This window comes from Dryobates pubescens, chromosome 8 (assembly GCF_014839835.1).
Source record: "Dryobates pubescens isolate bDryPub1 chromosome 8, bDryPub1.pri, whole genome shotgun sequence".
NCBI classification, from domain to species: domain Eukaryota; kingdom Metazoa; phylum Chordata; class Aves; order Piciformes; family Picidae; genus Dryobates; species Dryobates pubescens.
In genome coordinates, this window is record NC_071619.1 from 754,675 (window position 1) to 772,970 (window position 18,296).

The 18,296-nt window shown below is 49.1% G+C and overlaps 2 protein-coding genes across 3 annotated transcripts; both read right to left on the bottom strand.

The window, feature by feature from the left end:
- Nucleotides 1-351: 351 nt before the first annotated feature.
- Nucleotides 352-13,444, bottom strand: BUB3 (BUB3 mitotic checkpoint protein). Of its 2 annotated transcripts, XM_054163795.1 has the most exons (9): nucleotides 13,368-13,444; nucleotides 12,934-13,061; nucleotides 10,723-10,917; nucleotides 9,594-9,663; nucleotides 8,196-8,347; nucleotides 5,036-5,194; nucleotides 3,451-3,628; nucleotides 2,880-3,096; nucleotides 352-877 (listed from the first exon to the last, which is right to left on the bottom strand). In XM_054163795.1, the coding sequence occupies exons 2-9, from the start codon at nucleotides 12,940-12,942 to the stop codon at nucleotides 868-870; spliced, it is 990 nt and encodes a 329-aa protein (XP_054019770.1). In that variant the 5' UTR covers nucleotides 12,943-13,061; nucleotides 13,368-13,444; the 3' UTR covers nucleotides 352-867. The 2 variants fall into 2 exon arrangements, with proteins under 2 accessions (XP_054019770.1, XP_054019772.1); XM_054163797.1 differs by lacking the exon at nucleotides 352-877 and having other exon boundaries at nucleotides 2,876-3,096.
- Nucleotides 13,445-14,914: 1,470 nt separating this feature from the next.
- Nucleotides 14,915-16,839, bottom strand: HMX2 (H6 family homeobox 2). The gene is made up of 2 exons (XM_054163684.1): nucleotides 16,370-16,839; nucleotides 14,915-15,667 (listed from the first exon to the last, which is right to left on the bottom strand). The coding sequence occupies exons 1-2, from the start codon at nucleotides 16,644-16,646 to the stop codon at nucleotides 15,123-15,125; spliced, it is 822 nt and encodes a 273-aa protein (XP_054019659.1). The 5' UTR covers nucleotides 16,647-16,839; the 3' UTR covers nucleotides 14,915-15,122.
- Nucleotides 16,840-18,296: the final 1,457 nt, after the last annotated feature.

Below are 18,296 nucleotides of genomic sequence, written 5' to 3' on the forward strand. Positions count from 1 at the left end.
GTAGACAAGACACTCAGAAACAGTGTCTTCATGGAGTTGAGTGGCTTAAATGACCTGAGAGATCTCCACTTTTCTATCTCACATGAACTCTGGGCTACCAGGTCAAAGCTACTGACTTGGAACCAATCACTCAGCTGTAGGCTAGACCTCTACATTTGTTCCCCTGTATCTCAGTTCTTCTCAGGCATCTCTAACATTAGGGTTTTATGCAGTATGTGAAAAAGAAGCAGAGTACCATGCATTCAGGTTCTCCCCTCCAGAGAGTTCCTGGCTCTCCAGTAGCAATCAGGTCACCGAGATCAGTAAGCCTACCAAACAACTTCAGACTTGTCTGGAGAGCCAAGAGCCCTGAGCAAATTCCCAGTTCATTTCACTGGAAAAGGCAAAAGGTTCAGAAATTTTCCATCAGGAATATCTAAAACTCAAGAATTCTTGCAACTTTGTGTCCATAGAACCAACCAGATTGGAAAAGACCTCAGAGATCATCAGGTTCAAGCTAGACTGTTCATTTCACAAACAGTAAGGCTGGCTACAGAGTGTGTGTTTCTAACAAAAACTATGAAAATTTATTGAACAATTAAGAGACTGCCAGAAGGTTTCCTCATTAGATACTAACAAAATGTGCTGAGCTTTCCCAAAGTTACAGTTCTGTAGACAAATTAATCTAACAGCTACAGGCAGGAGATAAAGAAAACAGTTTTGCTAACATTAGAAACAGGCAAGCACTGACAGGTTACAACAAACAAGTATTTCTTGCTTAAGAAGCAACAGCAGTACACAGATTGCTCTTCTCACTTCTGTTGTTTTCATTTACTCTTGCCAGGAGCAGGCAGGCACCTCTTGTAGAGAGGAAATATCACCAGAAGTCTAAGTAGACCTGGAATGAATAGACAGTACTTCAGCAAACAGTATCTGGAGCAATCATAAGCAGGTAAAGCATCCAACACTCCCTAAGAGCAGAAGTGTGCAAAGACAGCTTTCACTTGTACCAAGACAGAATATCGACTCATTTAGCCATCACAAAGCTGATCCTGCCAAGTTGTGGGGTTCCCCCCCCCCTCATGGCACCATCTTGATGCATTTAAAAATGCAGTGGGCAGGAATGCTTCAGTGGCCCAAATGAATATGCAAAAAGATCCCTGAGACACAACTGTTAGTCTCCCAAGGAAGCTATTTTTAGAGCAAGCCAGAGATGACTCCCCCTGCTGTAACCCCACAAGCCACACATCACTGAGTGCCCCAAGGTTGGCACGAGCAACTTGTAAATGTCAGAAGAGCACATAAACCTTGTTAATGTTTTCAGAAATTCATTTAAAGATAGAAACAGGTCCAAAAAGATGCCTGCCTAAATGCACTGCAATTACGTTACAATTAGTTTCCAAATACACAGATAGGCTCTGTCTTTTCTCAGCTCATTACTGACTCAAACAATTTGCCCTTCTGGGATCAATTGTTTGCTAATAAATAATTGTTTGCAGTCACAAAATGATATTAAGGAGTATTCTTATTAGTTTTCCTTCTACAGCCTAATAAGATTCAAAACTAGCTGATTCCCAAGAGTCTAACCTTAACCTTGCTGTGTTTAACAGCCCAGGAAATGATGAACCATCTGTTTCAGAAAATAATGGAGGGCCAAGAGGAAATATTGTTTAATTGTAGATTAACCTCCTCCTAAGGCAGAAAGGAGCATCTACACAATTAGCAATCATAACTAGCAATGAACAAAAATAACTGAAAGCAGCTCTTGCTGTAACAAGACCTTAAGCAGCAAGCAGTCCTTTCTCACCACTGTTGTGTTTTTAAGCAACCCTCCATGTACACAAGCAGCACAGCCTGGTTTCAAAAACAAACCTGGATTCCAAAATGTGGATTTATTTTTACAGAGGAACTCCAGAAATAAACACCAAAACAGTTCTGCTTTAGTTTTTCCACAAGCATCAAAACTGATTCAAAACCCAGGATCCCCAAGTCAGAGATGGTCTATTGCATTTATTCTCCTGTAACTTCCACCTCACACCTCCACAGCAATAAAATGGCTGCTCTGAAAGCAACAGACAAGTCACTTAAAGGGGAGGGGAAGGCCTTCGAGGTTTTCAGCTCAAGAGCTTCGATCATTGCTGTGTCTATTTACACAGCCTCTTAAATAATGAAGATAACCAGGTAAGGTGTGAGACGGTGTGAGGACTAGAAGGGGGAAAAAAGCAATGCCAAACCAGAGGAATTTGGCAATAAAGGCAGCTGCTCCTGTGCTGGCATAATGAAGAGCAGTGCAATTCTGCACTCTGACAGCAATTTTTCTGTGGAACATTCATGCCAAAGCGAGCTTAACAGAAATCTTTTACCTCCATCAATCAGGGTGCCCCGCTCCGACAGCGGCAGTGACAGCAGAGCGCGCTATCGGAGGGCTGCGGCAAGCTCCAGGACGAGGGAGCTGAGAAAGCCTTTCCTTGGTTTTCCCCAGCCTTCCCAGAACAGTGCCTAGGTTCCCTGCTGCCTGTGAGAGCTGGGTGCACACCCCACAGAGCATTTCCAAGCTTTAAATGCCCAGAGGTAGGCACAGTCACTCGAGCTGTTCTCGAATCCCTCACTTAAATCTCGGAGCAAGGAGCTAGCAGTAACGCCGCAGCTCCACACAACAGCAGCTATTCAACAAGGAGAGTTTGACATGCTTCTCCCAAACAACTAGGCACAATTTTATCCACGGCCGTCTATCAACCTGCGGATATTGAAAGCTTGGGGGAGCAAGATAAGATCAAAGCCAAGCCTACTGTCAAGCTGCTCTATCTGCTGCCATCAACAATGCTATTCATGAATTTGGGAAAATTAATAAGTCTTGGGAGGAATGCTCCAAGTCTCCACTCCAGGTGAAGCATACTCACTTGGGTTTTGTTTCTGCATCTGTCACTTGGCGAATGTAGATACCATCTTCGGGATGCTCGATGTCATCCATCTCGTACATGTAGGAGGAGGCTATGGCCAGGGTGGTGCCGTCGTTGCTGAAGGCGAGGGACGCGATGCTCGTGGGATACCGATGGAACTGGCACAGCCGCTTCTTGTTGAAGGGATCCCAGATGTTTACAAACCCATCAGAACCTCCTGCAAATCAATTGTCGACAACTGCTCGTAAATTACACTTGGGGAAAGGGGTAAGACTGAAAAGAGACAGCCAAGGGGGGAAAAAGGTGAAGAGAGACTCCCTGCAATTCCTTTGTTAGTCAAGACACAGAATTCCTTTGTCAGTAAAAACAGTTACACAGCGCTGCATAAATCAGGAGCACAACCACCACGGCCCAGAACCCCTGCTGAAGCAGTTAGCTCTCACTACATCAAATCACTTTGTAAGGAACGCGACTGCAGTGCTTCTAGAGTGAGGGCATATGCGCGAGAGGCTGAGCCGTTTGAGATGGGAACTCAAGGAACTGATGTGCTACAAACCAGCCGAGTCTCTACCTGTAGCAAAGGTGTTGTGGACGTTGTGGAAGGAAATGGCATTGACTGGGTAAATCTGCTCGATGTTGTTCTCCTTCAAGCGGTGACATTTGAATGCGTACTTCTTCTTCTGGATTTCCGGACTTGGGTCCAAGTACTCCACTGCAACACGACCTTCAATGGAGCTTAAAACATAGCCCTACCAAAAATTACAAACCAAAGTGGAAATGGGCATTCTGGAAGTTCACAACTGGAGAAGAGACTGCAGCACATTGTACAGCCCTCTGCATTCACACAGACTGAATGGAAAGCGTCTGCAGCTGTGCACAGCCAGGAGCTGTTTGTCACCACACATCCTGGCACCGATGAAAACCGCTTCCAAGGAAAAAGCAACACAGAAAACAACAACTTCCTGAGATTCTTATTGTTGCACCAGGGTTTTAATCTGACAGTGAGACTTTTAATTACCCCTGTGCAGGTCCCAGCACAACATTGTTTTTCTTCTTTCCCCAAATCAACTTAAGAACCCTTTGCATTTGCCCACCTAGCCCCTGGGGCCCAAACAGCTGAAATCTCAGAGCTGCTCGGGGGACTATTTATTGTCAGAATTACATTATGTGGAAATTAGTTCAGAGCTTTACACCAGCAACTGAACACTCAAGGTGAAGTAGTATTTTCAGAGAAACTTGATTATAAGTGCTGTCCACTTATCCAGTTAATTACAGTCCTGAGTGAGAGCAACCTGAGATGCTTTTATTATAACTTCTGAGTTAAGCTCATAATAGAGCTTTTCAGAACCGGGATTGTAACGCTACCTAAGCTATAGCAAGGCTCGTTAAAATCCATCATACAATACAACCTGGAAGAGCAGCTTGTTTTACTGTAACTAGAACTGAAAATGGACAAAGTGTTCATGTCAGTTCAAGAACAAGCAAGGTCTGGCAATTCCTGTACTATCACTGTGGACAGGGGAAAATTCCCTTCCAAAGTATTTTGTCAGAAGCAGCTAATCTCCTTGCTTTAGCTCAGCAAGAGAAACACCTCTGATACAGCATGTTAAGCTGCAAGATCATCTAAATTGGACAATTCCCCCTAGATAATGGATCAGGGGCTCTTGAGTGCACCACAGACTCAGAGTTGGGGAAAAAAAAAACAGGAAAGAGAAACATAAAGGACATTCACATACTTTTAATCCTACCCCTGCTCACAGCCTACTGAAGCAGCCAGGGCTACGATGTAGAAAGGCTGCTCAGCAACCACCAGTTCTTTCTCTCTTCCACCACAACTCCGTGTAGGGTTGGTTTGTTTTTCCACTGTTTCACAATTACACATCAGTATTATGATGCACTGAACAGGATGTTTTTGAAAAGGAGACAACACTCAGAAAAGAAGAAAGTGTAACATGCTGGTGCATCAGTGGCAAACATTCCCAGGCTGCACGGGGACCAATGCTTCCCCCATCCCCAGAGTCTGATTACTGAACTTGGAAGACCAGAAGATTTTTCAATTAAGTATGGAGAAAATCTAACTAATTCCCTCCCTCCCCCCCCCCATTTCTATTAAAGAATATTCATCAGAAATGTAAGTACTGAGATGGTTCCCCAACCTGTTTGTTGGGGAAGGCTCTGATGCAGCGGGTCTGGTACTTGAGGCTGGATTCTCTTCGCTGCTGAACGTAACCCATGTTCCGCAGATCCCACACCAGCACTCTCCGACCTGCTGTCCCCACAATCAGCCTATCTCCAGACACAGAAAGGGTGTAGACCTTCAAAACAAAGTGAATTGCAGTAGTTAACGCTGATTAGCCTGGGTATCCATGGCTCTTTGTACAAAACCAACCGTGAGCAACACACAACAACAAAACAAGTGACCCCTACAACCAAGACTATAGCTACAGAATTCCCTTTGGCTTGAATTCCCAGCTCAAATTCAGGGTAAAGAGCAGCAGTGTGCACCTGGTTAATAAGACATTCACGGAGCATTTCAAAAGCTCACCTAGCACACAGCTGAAAAAAACCCACCCCCACACCCCCCACAAACCATCAAGCCCAAAGTATCTCCGTGCTACAAAGAACTAATCTGGTCAAAGGAAAATATTTCATGCACATGTACAATTCCAAATTTCAGGCACCTCTGTTCTGTTACCAGTCTCCAGATCTCAGTGGCACCTAGATCATCATCTTCACATGAGATCTCTTCCTTTTGCTGGCATCACCCCTGTTCCAAGTGCTACACCTGTGCCCATGTATCATTTCAAAGGGAAATCAGTACCACCCAAGCTTTCCCCAAACTACTTCAAGCATTACATTTATTGGATGTTTCAAGGCAAGAACACCACATATACAACATATATGCAAAGTAAGAAGGGTGGGAAAAAGGTGTGGATATTGGAAAGCAGCTTTGCCTGGTATGCACAGCTTGCATTCCCCACTATCAATCTATGACCCTGCAGTTTAAGCCTGCAACATCATACCACACATTTTCTGCTTGGATTCCCTCCCTCTGCTAATTGTGTGGGTTTCTTCTGAAGCAGAATACTTCCAAATTGAGCTTCATGTTAATAAAGGGAAATTACTTGTCAAAAAAATCATTGAACAAAAATGCAGTCTGTATATAACTAAGGGAATTGAAGGAAGCAACGTGCTGCACATCATTACAAAAACACTATGGCTTGGAATTTCAACTCTACTCCAAAAATACTCTTCCTTTATCACACTTCTCATTAAAATACTTGGCATACAAATTGTCCTGTTTCCAGAACAGGGGCAGTTGGAATGCAGCTGATCTGGAAAGATGTTAAAAGGAAAAAGGGTCAATCGAAACCTGTGCTATCAAATGAATTACAAGCTGTTGATACACAAGCAAGACAGAGCCCAGCCACCTATATATGTCCTGTCACCAAGCTGCTAACAAGAGCGAACCACAAGAATAAGCTTTTCACAAGTGATCCAATACAGCTAACTACATAGGAAATAGATATTGTATATACCTCTGCTCAAGAATCAAAAGTGTAAGAGATGTGGCATCCTGCCAGAAGGATTCAGTTGACTTTTGCCATGTGCTTGTACCATTTCTCTCCAGTACCTTGAGTTTCACTTTCTGGTTCTCTTATAAAGCTCAGACTGCACTGAAATATCAGACAACTTTGCATTTGCTATAAATACTTCTGGAGGATTCTTTAATTCCAAGATTTGTTCCAAAATAAGCAGACAGCTGTGTATGTATATATGTTTATTCATTTAACTAATCCATCAGCCAACGTGAACTCTCACTCTGCAATGCGGTTACAGAACACCCCTCTTAAAGCTCAGGCCTTAAGATGGGAAGCATCTTAAGTGTTCACATAGCAGTTGCCTAAAATTTCTGATGGCCCTGACTGCTAAATCCCAATTAAGTATAAAAAGGGCAATCAAAACTTTGAGCCAAGAGTACTCACACATTTTAACAAGAGAGGTTTGTAAATCTCCCTTTGCTGTAAGTGTAAGAATTGACCCCAAATGATTAATAAACACTACACCAAAAAAAGTGTTGGTACACATGTATGGAAACAAAGGCATTAAGAACAATAAATATCCTAAATCTCCTTTACAAACTGATGTCACACCTGTATAGGAAGTATTCTTTCTGCAGCACAGAACCATAAATCAGATGAAGCCATTGTCATGCAGTTCAGTAGGTGTACACATTCATCAAAGGCAGCATTAAAAGAATGACATAATGAACCTGGCTGAACCAATAAGCAGCTTGACTCACTGTGCCTGTCCATTATATGATGTTCTGTCAGCAATTTATCACAGCTCTTTACATGCTACATACTACGATAAATCAAAGCTAGAAATAATGCAATTACTTCATTCTGAACAAAGATCTTGCCAGAAGTAGAGTCAGCTATGCTGTAGCAAAAGTAAGAGCTATTTAGATGCAATAGGAAAGGTAATGAGGGCTCACAATTATGACTTGGCAATGATGTGACAGAGCATAATGAAATTTAAGGTACAGGCAGAAAATACCCCACTCTTATGCAAAATTATCCAGAACCCAGCCTGTGGTTAGGAGTCTAAGGAAAGAAAACAGCAATTACTACTCTAGCTCCTTCAGCACCACCACTGTAAGCAGGGCAGAGACCACCACACTGTACAAAACAGCTGCAGACATCACATTTTACCTTCGTTCTCTTGGTCTCTTGTTAGCACAGAGGACTTTAGTGTCAGGGGGCTGAATGAATTTCCTAGGCATTGGTACAAAGCCTGGTGTTACAACAGAAGCTATTATTTTAATGCAAGTGGAAAAAATCCCAAACATGATTTCAGGCAACATCAATGGCACCATGCACATCGCTGAACGATCAGACCTGTGGCTGCCAGGGTGTGAGATCGGAAAGCCTTCGGAGTTTAAGGACATCAGTAGTGCAGACTGTCACAAAACCAAGGATTGTTAACCACTGCATCAATTTCACAGGTTGGGTTTGTTATGTTTTCCTTCAAGTCTGTTCTAAAGGACAAGAATTTGGCCCAGCACAAGTGCCAAGAGCTGAGCTATGCTCTCCTATCGATGCAAGCTTGAAGCCTCCACCTACCATCACAATATACTCTGAATATTGGCACTTTCACAACTTCAAAACCTTTACACTTTCCAAATGCAGCTTTAGCAAACACAATCACACAACTTGCCAAATTCAGTTCAGTTTAAGACAGTGTGATGATGTTTAACCAGCCACTGGCTGCATGGTTTATCCTATCACCTGGACCACAGCACCAGGCACATACCTTTTCAGGCTGAGAGAAGGTTCCTGCATTGCAGGGAGTCCTGGGGTCCCACAGTTTAACTGTCTGATCCCAGCTTCCAGTCACCATGACGTTCACTTCTGGGCAGTACTCCACACACCTGATAGGAGCATCATGAGCACCCACAAGGTTTTCTGCAAGAAAATACAATGCAGTGTAGCTTCACTGGCTCTGCAATCAGAAAATATTGACTCAAGAACAAAAAGGACACACTACTGCAGTATGAACATGCCATTATCTGACACTCCTGGGGTGTGTCCCTTCAAGGATAGTGGTGTCCTCAGAAGCATAGCTTTTGCCAAGATAAGGATTGTTGAATTTAAACTTAGGTCCTCTGAGATTATGAAAGGAAGAGTTTCAGGCAGCCACAGAGAGATCTTCAGAGGTACAAAGAAGTGTTCGCTGTCAAATGGCATCAGCACCTTTGATGCAGACACTGATACAGAAAGTGACTTAAGCTTGTGTATATTAATGTTGATGACTGAAGGAATTAATATTAAATGTTAATAAAGACATTGATACAAACAGTAACAAAGTCATCTATAACAGAATGTTGACCTTTACCTTAACATCCCTGCACAAGACTTTGTCAAGCCCTGACTATTGGTAAACACATTTGTCTCAGGCTGAAATTTGCTTTTCTTTCTGACAAACAAAAAAAGGTTAGGCAAAGCAGCTACAAGTTTTGCCCCACTGAGGCCCTGGAACTGTTCACTTTTGAGCTATGTTTGTTAGGAAAAAAATACAGTATAAAGCAAGAGCTTAATGTACATTCTGCCATACATGTGAAAGATTGGTCCAAACAGCTCTAAACCACAACCTTTTGAAAAGCACATGCTCAGTTCTAGCTAATTCCCCCTCATTTAGACACAGTAGCCTAGGGCAGAGCAGGATTACCATCAGAAATCCAGTGCAAGGCATCCTACAAGCAGCTACCAAACGCTTCCATGCTTTGGTAGTATTCATTAGACAAAGCATACATGCTGTGGTCCTCAAATAGTCAGTGTGACAAGTATACAGCTACTTCCTTTCCTTCCATTATCACCTTCAAATAATTAAATAGAAGAAACACACATCCATGAATATTCACTGTGGGAAAAGCTTAGCTTCTGGCAGGAGGGACTCAGCCCTTCTGTCAAAGGTGTTGCAGCACAGCCTTCAATTATACCGTAAGGAATACAGCATTGTCTGGCTGAGCCGCAAGGGCTGAGAGCACAGGAGACTGCTGAGCACCAGCGTGACCATTTACACCAACAGAAGATGCTACTGGAAGGAAATATCCTCCAGCTCAACAGCTTGAAACATGTCCCACTCACCCAAGTGTAAAAATCCGAAGCCTAGGCCAGCTGAGAGCACTCTCACAGAATTCCATCTGCTTACCTTGGTCTGTGTTTAAATCGTGCATTTTCAGCTGCTGATCCAATCCTCCACTCCAGGCATGGGTAGGATCCTACCAAGCAAGACACTGCGCTTTAGGACACACGTGAGGGTTCCCTGACTGCCACACATTTCATCTGCCAGGCTCATAACACAGGACTTGCTTTTGGGAAGATGGGAATTAAGACATCGGGGTTGAGCTCCAGGCCGGACTGAGGCAGGCAGACAGCAGAAGCTTTACCAACTGTTTAAGGACTTCGGGGTAGGACTTTTTTTCATTTAATGTGAAATTAAAAAGAAATAAAAGTAGTCAGAGGCTGCATCAAACCATTTCTGTTTCTGTAGCAGCAAAACACTAATCTTATTTTAAAATGATCACCACCTAATTGAAGTGCTCCTTCTACAACCAGTTCAGCAGCATTTGAGAAGCTGTCTGCTGATCCACAGGATGGTATCATACACGAGGAAATGCTCAGTGAAAAGAGCACAAGCAGAGTTAGAAACTCAAACTGCCCCTTAGTACATTCAGTAAGATCAAAATCCAGTCACTGGAGGAGATGCCAGAACACAAAAAACAAAGAAAATGCCAGTGGAAAGCTTCTATTTAAAACAAGGCAAAACAGAAAAGGTGGCACCAATAAACTTCAGCCGTTGGCATCTCAAAGGCAGGGCATTCAAATACAGAAATGGAGTACCTGGTAAATGGCTCACTTGGAACAATGCCATGTTTCCAAAACAACCCAGGATGAGAAGGTTAAGAAGAAAAGAATAATTGGCCGTGGGTATCTATTGTGAATAATGATTTCTGGCTATGTACCACCAGCACAGCCCTTTGTAAGGAACACACACGCAATTGCCCATTCCACTGCAGAAACAGCACAAACCAGCTCCAATTACCTTTGCCTACTACTTCCACTAGAATTACTGGTGTGCTCCCCAGCAATACCTGCATTTAGCACTGGGACTATGCTCATCAAAAGAGGAAGAATCGGCAGAAGCTCTTTGGTTTCGATCCAGATTTCAGGTAGGATTTCACTATCCCTTTAATGTCAGGGACTGGCAATTTCTCCTGGGTCTTGAGCACCACATGCCTATGAAATAATCACTTAAAAAAATCACTTCACACACTTACATAAAAAGCACAGTCAAGGACAGCTCCTGAATGCTGATATTTGAGCCTCATGGTGTTGGCAGGAACATCATAGAGCCGGACAGTAGTGTCCCAGGATGAAACAAGCAGAAACTGGGATGTGTTTGGACTGAACTTGACCGAGGAAATCCCATCGTCTGGGGTTTGGTTCAGCTTGAACTCGTTTGACCCTGTCATCTGAAGAAAAGGCAGTAACAGAGACACAGCTTTACTATTAACAAAAACTGGCAAGTGAACTAGATAATCCATCTTAAAGGTAACTTGAAGAGCACTTGAAAGGTTTACCAGCTTTTGCACAGAAAAAGTTCAGAACAGTCTCAGATTCCTGACACTGGAAGATTCAAGACCATAATTGCTGTCCGAGACTGCAACGAATTCCTCCCCCTACAGACAGCTTTTAAATTTAAATATCAAATATAAGATGGAATAAACAGTACCAACAGTTGCCTGTTGTTATAATCCTCTCAAAGCTCAGATATCGCTACTTACTTTTCCCCACTCCAGCGTGGGCAGCTCTGTTTTCAAAAGTAAATATTTACAAGTTACTGTGAGCATCAAAAAGTGACTTAGAAAACCAACCACACCACCAGGAGCCAGAAAGGAATCTGATCTGAGCCTAAAGTCAGTCACATAGGGAATGGGATGCTTAGTGGGGTACTGAAACGGAAAGCTAACACGTAAACACAATGTGACGGGAACAAAACAAACTAATGACGGAGAGTGACTCTGAAGGTATCTTCCAAACTCACTTCACAGTACCCGTTGCACATGTGAAAATTTCCAATGACAGCAGAGGCTGTGAACAGCAAATTTGAGCTGGGAAAACAAACTGAAACACTCTGAAAGAAGAACTGTTCACTGTAAGTACACTAACAAAACCACCACAAATGTTAAGGCTTCAGAGCGCCTTAACAACACATCTCCCTCGTGCCCAGAGGAACAGAACAGTAAATTAGCTCAGATTTTCTACAACACTATCACTCCTCCATTTGTTATGTTCAACTGCTGCCAGCCCCCTGAAAATAAATGGGTAGAGAACGAGCAGAGGATCCAGCACACGGGTCACATTTTGTGCTATTCTAGTTCAGCACTTGTCAGAATGAAACAGTCATCAAGCTGCACAACAATGTGAGCATGACACACGCTGAGGCTGGAAAAATTCCCAAAGTGGGAGCTTTGGCAGGTGCTCTGCAAGCCATCCTTCAGAAACAAAGCCAATCCAACTCACTACATCAGCACAAGAGCTATTTAAACACGAAGGGAGAAAAAAGAAAACTACCCCGAGCTCCAAAGAACGGAAAATAAGGATTCCTTCCTTGTCCTCCTCTTCAGCTCTGCTTAGAGAACACTGGGGCAAAAGGCAGGCAGCTGGAGAATCTGGCACACTTATTTCTATATCAACACTCTAAAGAATTTTGCTACACCTTCATTAAGTTTAAATTGCAAACTACACCTCAGTGAGTATTTCAGCTGAATGTACAAAGACAAAATCTAAAGGAATTGAAAACAACTACAAAAATTAGACTGGATGTGCTAATTGCCTGGTCTGCTTGGGACAGAAAACTCAAGCAACAAGCACGAGAATTCGATGTGCCTGGTACAAGAGTCACAACCCAGCCCAGAAGCAATTCATAAGCAACACTCCAGGAAATAAAGTTAATTACATCCAAAACCTGGAAGGAGCTCCCAAAGGTATTTGCAATCCCGAAGAACGTGCAAGACATCAGAATTTAAACATATCCTACCTTTGCATGTATGTTGCCAACGACTGAAAAGGGGGGGAAGGAAGGAGGGGGAAAAAAAACACAATACACAAACACCAAATCCAGAGAGAGCTCTGCACATTTTCATCAATGCAGCTGGTTCGCAGCCAGGGCCGTCGAACAACAGTAAAGGCCAAGCTCGCCTCAAACAACAAAGTCCTGGCAAAATGTTTAAGCGCCACAAGAAACAACTCCTCAAGAAGCCATTATCGGGAAGAGGGACGCTACTGAACCAGTGGTGCTCACTTAGCTACAGGGTGCACTTCTGCATTCTCTCATTCCCAAAGCTCATTGCTGCTGAACGGATACGAGATCGTAGTGCATTCTACGCTCAGCTGGCCGGCAAGTGTTACCGGGGTAATGCAGGCCGCTTTGTGGAAAGCTCGGGAACGACCAGCCCCAGCTGTCATTAAGGAGACATAAAAAGTACCGTTTTCATATTACAACGCCAAGGAAAAGCTTTCTTCCCGCAGCGGTAGAGGATTATGGAAGCGCCGAGGCGTCGGTCTCGCAGTCCGCTCCCGGAGAAGCACGTCAGGATGCGGGGAATGCTGCTGGCTGCGGCGGGAAAGGAAAGAAGTCAGAGGGAGCCTCCGCGACCAGCAGAGAGGCTCCGACACCCACGGCCCCACAGGGAAACTAGAGGGAAGCCAGGGAGAACTACGAGAGCGGCAGGAGAGCGAAGGCAGCTGCCAGCCCGGGCGGGACGAGGCCGTTCCCAGGCCGCAGCGCCCGCTCCGCCTCAGCGCGGCGCCGGCCCGGTAGTACCACACAGGCCTCCGCATTCCCTCTCACCCCGAAGAGGAAGACGCGGGCCCGGGTCGCGTTTCCAGCCCGGGTCCCGGCGGTACGCCCGAACCTCACCTGGCACTTACGCGCGACCCCACGCTCCGGCCTGCCGCCAACCGCCGCCCGCGCGCAGACGCACTCCGCTCCCTCCCGCCCACGGCCGGGCCGCGCCGACTGCTATTGGCCGGTTCAAAAGGGCGGAACGGCGCGTCCCGGCGCACTCCGCGCGCCCGCCGCTTCCGGTGCGCCGCCGCGGGGCATGCTGGGATGTGTAGTCCTCCGGTCATGGCGTGGAGATGTGCGAGAGGCAGCTTCCAGTCCCCATCGCTCCTGTTATCTTCGACGGCTGCTACGGGGGTTACTGGGGGGGGTGCGGGTGTGGGGCTGGTGCTGGTGCTGCGGCCCACCTGGGAAGCCACAAGGATGTCCCCCGGGGGGAGATGCGGTGGTCTCATCCCCGCCCCGGGGCCACGATTGGGGTGAGCGCCTTCCGGTTCTCTCCACGGGAGGCGGCGGCATGCCCAAGCCCAGGCGGGTCCCAGACAGGCCGTAGCGCCAGGCCCGTGCCGCGGACGTAGGGACAGCTGCTGCCGGGCTTTAATAACGTTGACGGACAAACACGACATACGAATTACTCCCCGAAATACAAAATAAAAGAATTCTGAAAGGCAGGGCGAAGGCACCGGCACCTGAGTGCCGATGCTCACCTCGGTGTCTCGCCGGCAGCAGGCTGACCTCACCCCGGCCTGCGGCTACCGCGGGGCAAAGGCAGCCCCGGGCTGCAAGCGGGATCTAGGGCTTAAAATCCCGGCCACGACGCTGCAGAAGAGCTTCTTCGTTCCCATTGAAAACCACCTTAGGTATCCCTTTGGATCTTCTGTCTCTCCGGTTTTTTCGTTACCGCGTGAAGGCACCCTTGTTATTACCGCTGCAGACGTCCCCCGCGCCCGGTCCCCGCTGTACCAGCGGCCAGCGTTTAAAAACCACTTGCTGCGGGATTTACTCTTTTTCTATGTGAACGACTGACTCCATCCTCCTTAGGCGAGGCAGCCGTGGGCACCCCGGGCGGGGAGAGGAGCCTCCAAGCACCGGGAGCTGCAAGCCCGGAGGCGTCAATCACCGGGGTCAATCACCGGGAGCTGTCACCGCGGCTTCGGCAAAATACTCCTCAAACGAGAAAAACGGGGCCCGTTTCCGAAACTGCTTTTGAGTATGTGAGAAAGACCCTTCAGCTTCCAGCCAAACGCCGGGAGCCGAGCGCACCCCGGTCCGGTGGGGCCGTGAGCAGGGGGACGGGCAGGCCTGCCTGGGAGTCCCTGCAGGAAACGAGACAACGAGCGGGAGACACAAAACCAAGATAAAGCCTCGGCGTAACATCCCGGCTTAGCTCTCCCATGCACCGGGCCCAGCCGCCGCGGGCTCCCCACCGTACCCAGCCCGGCTGCGGGGCGCCCCCCAGTCCCGGGGGTACCCCTCGAGCGGGGAACACGCGATCGAGCCGGCAAATTTACAAAGGAGGCTTAAAACGTTTTATTATTTCTTTCTTTCTTTAAAAATATTTACAGATCTGAAATAACGCCTTTTGTTTCTTTATTATTTTTTTCTCTTTTTCAAGTGGCAGGATAGCGGGAGGGAAGGGAGGGGGATGCCCCCTGTGCCCCGAGCTCTCCGTTTGCCTGTCCCTCCCATCAGTTTTGTTCCTCTGTCCTCGCCGCAGAGATGGGCCGAGAGTCCGCTCGGAGACTACCCGGCGACCCCGCTCCCGGTACCGGCCCCGGTACCTGCCCCGACGGGACGGCCGAGGGGAAGAGGAGCGCGGCGCGGGGGCGCTCAATAGTCGATCTTGTTGTAGAGATTGTAGAGCGGTAAGGCCGAGAGGTTGCTGCCGGGGTAGTAGAGAGGGGCGGGGAAGGCGATGGAACGGGGCACCGGCACTCGGAGGAGGGAATTGTCTCTGAACACCAGCGGCATCCCCACCAGAGTCTGTGCCGAGGCGTGGGCCATGTTGGCCGCCTCCAGCTCGGCCGAGAGCTGCCGTTTCCACTTGTTTCTGCGGTTCTGGAACCAGGTCTTCACCTGGGTCTCGGTGAGCTGCAGACTGGAGGCCAGGCAGGCCCGCTCCGAGCTGCTCAGGTAGCGCTTCATGTCGAAGGTGGACTCCAGCTGATAGACCTGGCTGCGGCTGAACACCGTGCGCGTCTTCTTCTTGGCGGCTCCGGCCTGCCGGTCCCCGCCGTCGCGTTGCCGGTCCCCGCAGGAGGGCGAGGACGGTCCCAGCGTCTTCTCCTTCTCCTCCTTACAGTCCTGCTGCTGGGGGGGCGGGAGGAAGGATCCCCGCTCCCCGCTGCCCGCCGCTCCGCTCCCCTTGGAGCTGCCTGTAACAGAGCGACAGCGCGGGGGTCGTACGGCGGCCGGGACCGGCACCTCTCGAGGGCCGACCCCGCACCCCCACCGCCGCGTCGGCTGAGAGAAGCACCGAGGAGAAAACCGGGGCAGGTACCCGCCGCCTCCGCTGCCCGTGGAATCCCTAACCGGGGGAAGCCATCCCCGCCCGGGTTATCCCTGTCCTCCATCACGTGGAGGGATGGAAGGAAGGATGGAGGGATGGAGGGAGGGATGTACAGGTGGCTGTGCATGCCTCACTGAAGGCACCCGAGCACCAGGCTAGGGCTGCTTTCCTATCCGCCACGAGCCGGCAGGTTTTACCTTACAGCATGGCACGGCACAGACCGTTCAGTCAGAGTTAATGCTAAAAAAATTAAACATCTTTCGTCCCCTGGCCCGGCGATAAATAAACACGTGCAAACTAAGAAAATGAGCGTTATCCACCCTACCGCGCCCCTTCGGGGGAAGCAGCCCCAGGAGGGGTTGGGAGGACAACAAAAAAGCCACTCTGTTTTGGACGGAATTCTTTCCTCTTCCCCCTTCAGCCACGGACGGCGCAAATTCGCTCTGCCCCGCAAACAGGGAGGGTGAGACATACCCCTGCACACAACCTCCTCGGCAGGGGCTGGGGCCGAGCCCTCCGCGGCCTTTCCCGGCGGGCCCCGTCCGCCCCGTCCCATCCCGGTACTCACCGATACAAGTGAAGCTGAGGGGCTGGTGTTTGTGGCACGCCTCGGCGGGGCCCTGCGCCTCGGGGCAAAAGCAGCCGCGGTGTTTCCAGCTCTCCTCCGGCTCCTCGTCCTCCGAGGAGAGGGAAAGAGTTCGACTGCGGGGGGCCCAGGCGGCCGCCCTGCTACCGGCTTCCCGTGGGGGCTCGGAGCTGCCGCTGCCCAGGATTGACTGGATGGTGAAACTGGAGATGGGAGCAGCCGCCGGACAGCATTTGCTGGGGTCTTCTTTGCTGCTCATCCTGGGTTCATAAGAAAGCAGAGGAGGGAAGCTCACGCTTTAGAGGCGCTCGGGGGGCCGGGGTGTGCGAGAGGAGGGGGGACTGGGGGAACCGGCAACTGGCCGGGGGGTTTGTTTTGGTGGTGGTGGGATGCTTTCGGCGTGCCTCTGCCGGCTCTCCCCACGCCTGCCCAGGCGGACTGCATGCTCCTTCCCCCGCGTCCCTATTGATCTGCGGGCGGCGGGCGGCGGGGCTTCATTTGCATGGAGGTGGCCTCCGCCGCGCCAATCACGGCGGCGGCGGTCACGGAAAGTTTGGAAACCCGCAGGGTCCGGGGAGGAGAGGTGGGGTATACGGAGACAGGGGTGCGGGGGGTGGGGTGCGTAGTAAGCACTGGGAATGGGGGGAACCCCCGCGGGGTCCTCACCGCGGCCCTCGGGGCTACTCCGACTCCACACCCCCCCCGGAGGAGGAATGCTGAGCTCCCGCCGTGCCTCCACCTGGAGCCGGGGAGAGGGACGTGGGCTGCATGTCTTATGCCAGCCGGGGGAGTGGGTGTTCGGATAAACATCTTGTGTATATCCAGGGATCTCTACCTTTCTTATTCATTAGAAGAGGGGGGGAAACAACTGTTAGAGTGTGGTGGCTGGAGAACCTCCGAGAAATTGGGATTTGCACTGCAGCCCGTAACAAACGTCTCATTAAATGCTTCATGCGTTTCCTTCCCAGGGTCTGCAGGGAGGGAGGGAGGGAGGGAACATCCTTCTGCATTCCCAAATAAACTTTGTCAGGAGTCAGGGGTTCTTCGCCTCGAGAGGAGTAAATCCCGGCGATCGCTGCTTCCCCCCACGGCTCCTGCTCTTGGAAGAGGAAAACTGTGGGCCGCCTGGGACAACAACCCCTGTGTTACACCTGCCCCAAAAGAACGAGGCGGGCAAGGGGGCTGAGGGCTTGGACCCCACCGGGGTCTGAGGGTCACCTCAACCCCGCTTATTCGGGGACCTACAGCTCACTTCTCTCCTGCCAGCCCTGGAGGTGCGAGGCGGAGGCCGAGCCCTGACGCCTGCCTGCGGCGTGTGGTGGAGGCGGTGGGCTGGGGTCTCTCCCAAACGGCATGGGGCTGACTCCTGCTCCCCTCGCCCTCCTTCCTGCTGGGGCCCGGAGCCAGACCCTGCCAGGCACTGGCTGACAACCGCCCACCCCGCCAAGTCACACCTGGAAATATTATTGATCAATGAAGATGGGGCGAGTTTTGCGGTTGGTTGGGCCAGTGCCCCCCCCCCTTCGCTCCGGGGACTGCTGCAGCACCCCGGGTATGGCTGAGGAGGAGGGCTGCAGAAATCCCGGTGGTTTTGGTGGGATTCCTTTCCAGGTGCAGCACCCTTGGCGGGGGCACAGGCTCCGTTTTTTTAACCTCGGATTGCCCATGGGGCTGGTGTCCCTGTCGGCGAAGGGCACCCTGCTCCGGCTGCCGACCGCTTGCCCGGTGCGGTTCGTTTCCCCTCTCCAAAATACACCCCGCTCCCCCCCCCAAAAAAAAATAACAAAAAAAGAATTTAAAAAATAGAAACAAATCGGGGAAAGCAAAGAACGAGATGGAAATATACAAATCAATAGAGACAAATGTCAAGACGTTTTAAAATGACATTTTCATTAACTCCGAGTCACCA